General features: G+C 38.3%; 1 protein-coding gene across 2 annotated transcripts; it reads right to left on the bottom strand.

Annotated features, from left to right (window-relative positions):
• Positions 1–7,339: 7,339 nt before the first annotated feature.
• LOC106298910 (squamosa promoter-binding-like protein 4) lies at positions 7,340–8,759 on the bottom strand. Of its 2 annotated transcripts, XM_013735039.1 has the most exons (3): positions 8,212–8,759; positions 7,977–8,142; positions 7,340–7,688 (listed from the first exon to the last, which is right to left on the bottom strand). In XM_013735039.1, exons 1-3 carry the CDS (start codon positions 8,538–8,540, stop codon positions 7,611–7,613), a joined length of 573 nt encoding a protein of 190 aa, XP_013590493.1. In that variant the 5' UTR covers positions 8,541–8,759; the 3' UTR covers positions 7,340–7,610. The 2 variants fall into 2 exon arrangements, with proteins under 2 accessions (XP_013590493.1, XP_013590494.1); XM_013735040.1 differs by lacking the exon at positions 7,340–7,688 and having other exon boundaries at positions 7,692–8,142; positions 8,212–8,757.
• Between the last annotated feature and the right edge of the window lie 294 nt (positions 8,760–9,053).

Raw genomic sequence — 9,053 nt, 5'->3', positions numbered from 1 at the left:
TATAAACCGATCAAACCTAATAAACCGAATAAACCGATCATTTAAAATATAGTAGTATAATTATATGTAAATTTTATAATATAATTAAGAATATATACATAATTTATTTTATTAATTTTATTTTTATATTGAAACGTTGTTTTTAGTAACTTAATATTTTGTTTTAAGCTAAAAGTTATGCTTTATTTTTATCAAATTAAATAAAACATAACGTTTACCTTTTTGTTAACAAATATGAGTGTTTAGATTTAGTTATTTATAATATTATGGATTACTAATTTCTATTATGTAAAAACTATTATAATTATTAACTTAATATGTTTGCTAAATATTTTAAATAGTAAAAAACCGAAATATCTCCATGTTATATAAAAACTAATATCTAATAATATAAATAAAATCAATAAAATACTTTTTTTAAAAAACAAATTTATGGTATTTTGGTATTTTGATATAAACCGAATAAACCGAAAACCGACGGTATATAAACCAAAACAAACCAAAGTAAATATGGTTTTAATATAGTAGCTATTTTTCATAAACCAAAATATCAAAAAACCAAAAAAATCGAACCGAAACCGAACCGATATCCGGATTTAACACCCCTAGATGGACCGGATCATTTTTTTGTTAAAAATGGTGAAACTAAACTATGATTAATATATTATGGGTTGATCAGATTGGACATTAAACAAATTATGACACAAAAACTTCATTATTTTCCACCGAACACATTTTTGAAAAATTTGAACAGTATTGTTTCCACAGTTGAATTATTTTGACCTTTATCTTCCATTTGGTTTTGAAAAGTTTGAGATCAACCATCGAATTGATACATGTTATGTTAATGTTTTTAGTTGTTTGGTTAAGAAAAACTTACATTTTTGTAATTTAAAGTCGTTTTAAAAAATTCAAAATATAACATATAAGAAAAATAAAATATATAAGATTTCCTTATTTTTGTAATTTAAAGTCGTTTATTTTTTTTTTAAATATAACATATAAAGTTTTCTCATTTATGTAATTTCAAAGTCATTTAAAAAAAATCAAAATATAACATATAAGAAAAAAAATCTAATTTTTTATTATATGGTTAATGTGATTGTTTAATCTTTTTAATAATATAAAATTAAACAAAAATGAAGAAGAATGCAAAAATTATTATCAAATCTTTATAATTCATAGTCATTAATTGTCATATATATATTAATCATATTAGGTAATTCTGTAGCTTTTATTTAAGGAAAAAATACACATTTCTTATATTTTGGGTTATATAATGTTGTTAGAATATTTTAAACTATATTTTATATTAGATGCTCTAGAATTCTTTGAAATAGAATTTAGAAGACATTTAGAAGTGCCACCTAGGATTGAGGTTTTTTTAATTAATACAAAATTAAGGTTTTAATCTTTTAAATGCTTCTCAATTAATATATAGGGGATATGTCTAGAGAAGAACAAGTGTTAAGATGCATGACTTTTGCTCTTGTGTCCGTAACATAGAGAAACCTCCCTGCAGCTGGAAAGAATTCGTCAAGGTTTAATCGTCCGTTCTCCATTGAGTCGTTGCTATTTGAATTCATGAGCGTTTTTCTTGTTCTTATTCGTTCTTGATAATCTATTCTTCTTATAAGATCTTAGTTAGGGTTGACATGACTGAGCGAGTGAGCGTTAATAGTATTAGCTTTGGTGGAGATCGCAGAACTATTCAAGAGTAAACTTTTGTTTCTAAATTAAACGAAATTTATTAAGATCTCGTAAACGTTTATGTTGTTATTCATCAGCAGATAGGCAATCCTATTTATACAAGTCTAAGTCTCCGACTATATAGGAGATATACATGAATCAAAGATATACACAAATCTATCGTATAATACTTGTACTTATCCTAATACTCCCCCTCAAGATGGCGCATGTAAGTCTCGAATGCCCATCTTGCCAAGTAAGTAACCGAACTGGCTTATAGAGAGGGCTTTCGTCAATATGTCAGCTAACTGATCTGTGGTCTTGACATGTTGAGTAACAATCGATTTATCTTGAACTGCGTCGCGAACAAAATGACAGTCTGCTTCAATATGCTTCGTACGCTCGTGAAATACCGGGTTCGCAGCTATGTGAAGAGCCGCTTTACTATCACAAAACAAAGACATCGGAGTTCTCTGATAAACGTCAAATGCCTATAACAACTCCTTAGTCCATTTCAACTCACTGAGAGTCATTGCCATTGCTCTATATTCCGCTTCTGCGGAGGACCGTGAGACAGTATGTTGCTTCTTCACCCAACATAACGATAAAACCAGTTAAGGACCGCCTTGTCAAAGGGCATGCCGCCCAGTCTGAGTCACAAAACGCAGAGATATGAAGATCATTATTTGCACTCAGAAGAATTCCTCGACCAGGTACTCCTTTCAAATTTCGAACAAGGCGAATCGCAGCATCCCAATGATGTTGTCGAGGCTTCTGAAGGAACTGAGCCAGAATGTGAACTGCGTAACTTATCTCCGGTTTGGTAATAGCCAAGTAAACCAAACGACCAACCAGTCTCCTATACTTGGCTGGCTCCGTATAAAATGCTCCGTCACTGCGCGCCAAGTTATGATTTTGGTCCATCGGGGTTGGCGCAGGTTTGGCACCTAGAAGCCCACACTCATTGATAATATCCAGCGCGTACTTTCGCTGCGACAAGTATATTCCTTCTTTGCCACGCGATACCTCAATCCCTAAGAAATATCGTAATACTCCTAAATCTTTCATGTGGAAACACCTGCTCAAATATGACTTGAAAGAAGTGATAAGGTTCGCGTTGTTGCCACCAACTATCAAGTCGTCCACATAAACCAGCACGAACATAGAGCTACCAGCACGGGTTAGAGTAAAAAGGGAATAATCTTTGTAGTTCTGCTTAAACCCGAACTCAAGAAGAGCTTTAGACAGTTTTGAAAACCAACATCTTGGTGACTGTCGCAAGCCATAGATGGACTTCTTCAGCCTACATACTCTCTTATCATCTGGAGTGGAATAACCAGGAGGTAATCTCATATAAACTTCCTCCTCTAAATCGCCATGAAGGAATGCATTATGAACATCCATTTGGTACAACTCCCAACCTTTAGCTGCAGCCACCTCAAGAACAATTCTCATGGTTTTCATATTTACTACAGGTGCAAATGTTTCACTGTAGTCAATCCCTTCTTCTTGGTTATTTCTGTTGACTTGAAGAAAGAAATGGAGCCAAATGATAAATGTGGAGTAGTTTGGGTCTGGTGCAAAGATAGGGACATGATCTTAAGAGATTGTCTATCAAGGCTTCATGAAGGTTTAGAGAAGTCTAGAAGTATCATGAAGCCTGTGCAAAGATAGGGTTTAAGTCCAGGAGGGACTTATACATCATTTAGAGAAGCTTGGACGATATGTGCAGAGTTAGGGCGAGGTACGGACAGGCGGTCCGTACCATCGACCGTACAAAGCAGCAATGGCCGTACTAAGCTTATCTGAGCGATCAAGAGAAGTGCAAGCTTAGGGCGTGGCTTACTTGGAGTAATAAGACCGTTGGGGAGTTCAGATGACAAGGGAATATGCCATAGGATCTGTGTGGTCCAAGACAGGCTGGAAAGGGAAAGGCACTTTCACTTTACAGCCTTATCCACACAAGAATCCATCATGTCCCTTGATTCAAACTGAAGCGATCCCATCCATTCAAGCCAGCCTGTCCGAGCTGTATCTTCAGCCAATACCATTAGATGTAGGTTTATGATTTGTAACCTGCATTGTATTTAAAGACCCTAAAGGGGCGTTTTTGTATCTCCCAAGGGAGTAAGGGGGATTTCCCCTCTCCACTTCATGAATGATAAACTTGTTCTTGAATCTAAAACCCTAATCTCTAATCTCTTATTCTCCTAATCTCTCAGTCTCTTAATCTCTGTTCCTAAGTCTCTTATTCTCTCATAAACACTCTCATCAATCTCTCTTTCTAAATCATCTTGAGCAAGCTCTCATCTTTCTCCATTGGAGTTTATACACACACACATACAACCAAAGAAGAGAAATCTACAAATCTCATAATTTCCATACGCAACCACTCTCCCCTTGTGTCGCTCAATGGTTCCATCCGAGTTAAATTTGATCTTGTATACCCACTTGCAACCTATTGCTTCTTTATCTGGTGGCAGATCGACGACATCCCACGTATCTTTGTCTTCCAATCCCACAATCTCATGTTTCATCGCATTTCTCCAAACTTCATGTTTAACTGCTTCCTTATATGATGTGGGTTCGACCTGATCAATCACTGTGGCCAAGAAACTCTGCATCGAAAGAGACAAGCGATGGCACGACATATACTTGCTTAAAGGATAAAATGATGTACCAGAAGACTTTGAAGGCGGAGCAGAGTCGAGAGAGGGTTTATCACTTGCATGAGCCGAATAAACAACATACTGATTCAGCAAAACAGACGGTTTCTTCTCGCGTCGACCTCTACCCATAGTCTCATTCGCTGAAGGTTGATCAGAACCTTCTGAAGACGGTACAAAGGACACTTCCCCTGTCTTAGAAACATCTCCTCCTTCCTCGGTAGTCATGTTCTCTGATTCTAATACGGTCGGAGCAGAAGCAACAGGGGTCTCAGGGGTTTTGGGCTCAAACAGCAACGGTTGTGGAATGGTTGGTACCGCTTGAGGCACATCTTTTCTGGTAACATGCTCTTTATAAGGAAACATGACTTCGTGAAACACAACATCACGAGAGACAAACAACGTTTCAGTCTCCAAGTCATAGACTGTCCATCCTTTCTTTCCCATTGGGTATCCTAGAAACACACACCTGATGCTTCGAGGATCAAATTTGTCTTTGCCTCTGGAGATCCGTCTGGCAAAACACAATGTTCCAAACACACGAAGATTGTCATAGGTAGGTGGAGTGCCATACAACATCTCGTATGGAGTCTTATTCTGCAGCAAGCTTGTTGGTGTTCTATTGATTAAGTATGAAGCAGTCAACACACTCTCTCCCCAAAACTTCTTAGGCAAGTTACCTTGGAATAACAGAGCTCTTGCGACATTCAGTATGTGTCTATGTTTTCTCTCTACTCTCCCATTCTGCTCAGGAGTTTCGACACAAGATGTCTGATGGTAGATGCCTTCTTCAGCAAAGTACTTTCGCAAACTCATGAATTCAGTCCCATTATCACTTCTAACGCTCTTAACATGTGTCCCAAATTGTCTCTGGACAAAAGTACAAAACGTTTTCAGAGCTGCAGGTGCCTCGCTCTTTTCTAGCAGCAAAATCGTCCACACAGCCCTTGAAAAATCATCAACTACAGTGAGGAAATAACGTGCACCACAAGTAGAGTATTCCCAATAGGGTCCCCATAAATCAGCATGAATGAGTTCAAAGGAAGAAGCTGCTTTATTAATACTGAGAGAAAACACGTCTCGAGTTTGTTTTGCCCGTAGACAAATATCACAAGATTGCTCTAAAACACCCAAACTACTAGAAAAACCAGCTACTGAAGCTAACACCGAAAGCACTTTAGATGAGGGGTGTCCCATACGATGATGCCACAAGTCTCTACTCGGAAGCCTGTTCACACGTCCAGCTTGAACCGCGATTGCACCTTCGTAGTGATAAACCTCATCACGCTCTTTACCCGCTCCAATCAAAGTCTTCGAAACGAGGTCCTGTATCACACAAAACTTCTTTGTAAATAAGACAAAACTTGCAACATCACGAAGCAATTGTGATACAGAAATGAGTGTGATGGATAAACAAGAAGCAAAGAAGACATGTCTCAGTGTGAGACGTCCTCCAAGATTCAAACCTCCAACCCTTGTTGCCCACGCAATCTGTCCGTTTGGCATCCCAATTGGACAAGGCGCAATCGTGTGTATATCCGTAAGTAAACGCACATCACCGGTCATGTGATAGGACGCTCCAGAATCAATAATAATGTCGTATCGTCGGTCTCCATAGAGAAATAATTGCTCTTTCTTACCCGATTGTTTCTCTGACTGATTAGGTTGTTGAGTGTTGACAAACTGAGCTATACTTTCCCACTGCTCCTGAGTGAAATTTGGTATGCCCACTGAGGCAGCCGTAGTTGATAATGAGGATTCTCCAAGTTGAGTGTTGTAAGCTCGGAACCCTGATCCACGACCACCACGACCTCTTCCTTGTCTATCACCACCTCTGCCTCTTGAAACTCTATCTCCACCACGTCCTCCAGTTGACTTATTATTTTCCCACCAATCAGGAAATCCTATCACCTGAAAACAAGTACTCGCTTCATGACCCTGTTTTCCACAGTGCGAGCACACAGTTGGTGGTTTCCCAAATCGAGATGCAGCTGCTTGCACACTAGCCTGCGGTGTAGCCTGTTGAGGAGATACTGAAGGTGTTGCTGAAAACCCCACAACCGGTGTTCGATCGTCTGTTCCACGCATCATATTAAGATGCCTCTCTTCTTGAATGATCTGAGAGTACACAGAATCAAGGTTCAACTCTGTTTGCCGGCTGAGCAAGTTTGACCTTGACGTCCCAAATCTAGAATTATCTAGACCCATGAGAAATTGATGCAAACGGATCTTCTCCTGCATCTTCTCGTATGTAATCATTGAAGCACAATCAGCGCTTCCACAACAGCAAGTAAATCCCTTTTCAAAGTCAGCGAGATCATCCCACATAACTTTCAATTTGCCGAAATACACCTCGACAGTTTCACCGTTATGCTTACACGCAGCAATGTCTGCGTGCAGTTGATGGATTCTTGTATCATCACTGACCGAGAATCTTCTTTGTAGACTTCCCCACATCGCCTTTGCACTATCGACCAATGATATGGATGGGCGCAACTTCGGTTCAACACTGCTGTAAATCCAGCCAATGATCATAGCGTTAACCATGTCCCATTTTTCTTCTTCTTCTGGTTTTCCCACCGGACGCTTCAACGTTCCGTCAACAAAACCGTGTTTTCGTTTGGTACGAAGAAAATTAAGCATCAACTTCGACCATCTTTCGTAATTAACTCCATTCAATAGAATAGGAGTCTGCACGTGACCTGTACTATCTGAAGGATGTAGATAGTACGGAGACCTCAGCGTATCTTGATTAACAAGCGACATGTCTGCTACAGACGAGGACAAACTCGACTCCGGTCCAGTCATTAAATTGTAAAATTAAACGAGAAATAAACTTGGATCTTTATTGATTTGGCTCTGATACCATATTAAGATCTCGTAAACGTTTATGTTGTTATTCATCAGCCGATAGGCAATCCTATTTATACAAGTCTAAGTCTCCGACTATATAGGAGATATACATGAATCAAAGATATACACAAATCTATCGTATAATACTTGTATTTATCCTAATAAAATTCGATCACTTGTGCTCCAAGCTTTATCCTTTGATTACATTTCATGCTTAATTTTTCTTTTCCTGTCTGTCTCCACTTTACTACTAAAGATTTTGAATAGTTTATTTATTGATTGAAAATCAGGGGATGTTCCACGCCACTCAACTGATAATAGTCTTTGGTTATTAAAATCAAGATCCATATATAGAATGAGTCTAGGCAAAATCTACGGCACTACTATTTCTAAGAGGACATCTTATTCTTGGCTCTGAAACTTTAGTGATCGTCGGTTAGTCTCTTGTGCTTTTGGATAACTCACACTCCTTACTCGAATCTGTATTGAAAACCTTTTACCAATTAGCATGACAAATCATCTTCAAAACATACATGGCATATCCATTAAATACATAGAAGGAGTACTGGTAGTTATTACTTATTTCTCTATACCATACCAGGAGTCAATACCATGACTCAGCTGATTTTTAACATTGTAATAGGTACCACAATTTCAGATTCTTAGAGATATTTTAGATGACAGAAGAGAGAGAGCAAACAGCTTCTCTATCTATCTAATCTGTGGTCGCTTGAATGATGAGTTGGACATAGGAAGTGTCATCTCTACCTTTGATCTTTCTTGATTTTGCATCACCTGACCAGTTACTCCTCTTCGACCACCAGACCCTTCTCCAAAACTCTCACCAGAGCTCTTCCTCCGCCTCTCGTTGTGTCCAGCTAAGCGTCTCCGACAGCTTCTTTTAGCTTCATCAAACTCTGGGAGCTCGTGAAACCTGTTTCAAACCATTCAAAGTTACAGCAAGTGTGTGTCTTATAACACTCGGCAAAAGTTTGTATGGTACCTGCTGCATTGTTGACAAAAGCGTTGTATAACGCCTGCGAGATAGACAGAAGATGCCTTTGCATGAACTTCACACACTTTGTGTCTCCGGTGATACTGTTTATCCTCTTTCAAATCAGTTGTGCATCTATCTACTTGACAAAGCCGCGATGAGACACGGTTGCTGCTAGATCCTTTAGACCTATCCATCACTCCTTTCCTCTTCTCTTCCTCTCTCTCAACTTCTTCTTCTTCCTCCGTATCATTCTCTAATTCTTCATCCACCTGGTAACTTGACATACTAGCCTTCTTCTTCAGATACCCTAGTCCTTGTGCTTTTTTGCCCTCCATTTCAGGAGAGAAACTTAAAGCTCTAGTCTTATTGGAAGCTCTTGTAGGCTAAGAAATGTTGAGGAATGAGACTTGGTGATATTGCTGAGGAGGTTGAAGCATTTTGAAGTGTTTAAAAGGTGAAGTAAAGTTCGGTCATGGACCACTGGGTTTTTGTATGCTTCTCTGGTGGAATAAGTGCATGATTACGTTGATAAGCTACCTCAAAAAAAATAGTGGAAAAGAAAGAAAATAGATTAGATAGATTGGGTATAGAAACTCTTAAGATGTTTTTGACAGTTTTCATTTGTTTGTTTTTTAGTTATAGACTTTGGTTTACAGAAGTATGACATTTTCATTTGTTTGGTTGTATCAGATCATTTTATCTTGAAGTAATCATTGGTTGCCTTATAGAAGATGTTTTTATTGGCCTGCCCCTGTATGCAATAGTACATACGGTCCATAGTTTACACATGGACTTGACTCTTTTTTTATTTATTTGGAACACACACATGGACTTAACTCATAAACCAG

The sequence above is a fragment of the Brassica oleracea genome, chromosome C6, assembly GCF_000695525.1.
Source record: "Brassica oleracea var. oleracea cultivar TO1000 chromosome C6, BOL, whole genome shotgun sequence".
NCBI classification, from domain to species: Eukaryota; Viridiplantae; Streptophyta; class Magnoliopsida; order Brassicales; family Brassicaceae; genus Brassica; species Brassica oleracea.
This window is presented reverse-complemented; position numbering and strand designations above follow the sequence as displayed.

What these genes read in the sequence shown, in the direction of transcription:
- LOC106298910 (XM_013735039.1), bottom strand. Translation starts at nt 8,540, where the DNA reads ATGGAGGGCAAAAAAGCACAAGGACTAGGGTATCTGAAGAAGAAGGCT. An exon ending in TTTTGTCAACAATGCAGCAG is followed by an intron (nt 8,143 to 8,211) that starts GTACCATACAAA and finishes GGTTTGAAACAG; the next exon opens with GTTTCACGAGCTCCCAGAGT. An exon ending in AAAATCAAGAAAGATCAAAG is followed by an intron (nt 7,689 to 7,976) that starts GTAGAGATGACA and finishes TTTTCAATACAG; the next exon opens with ATTCGAGTAAGGAGTGTGAG.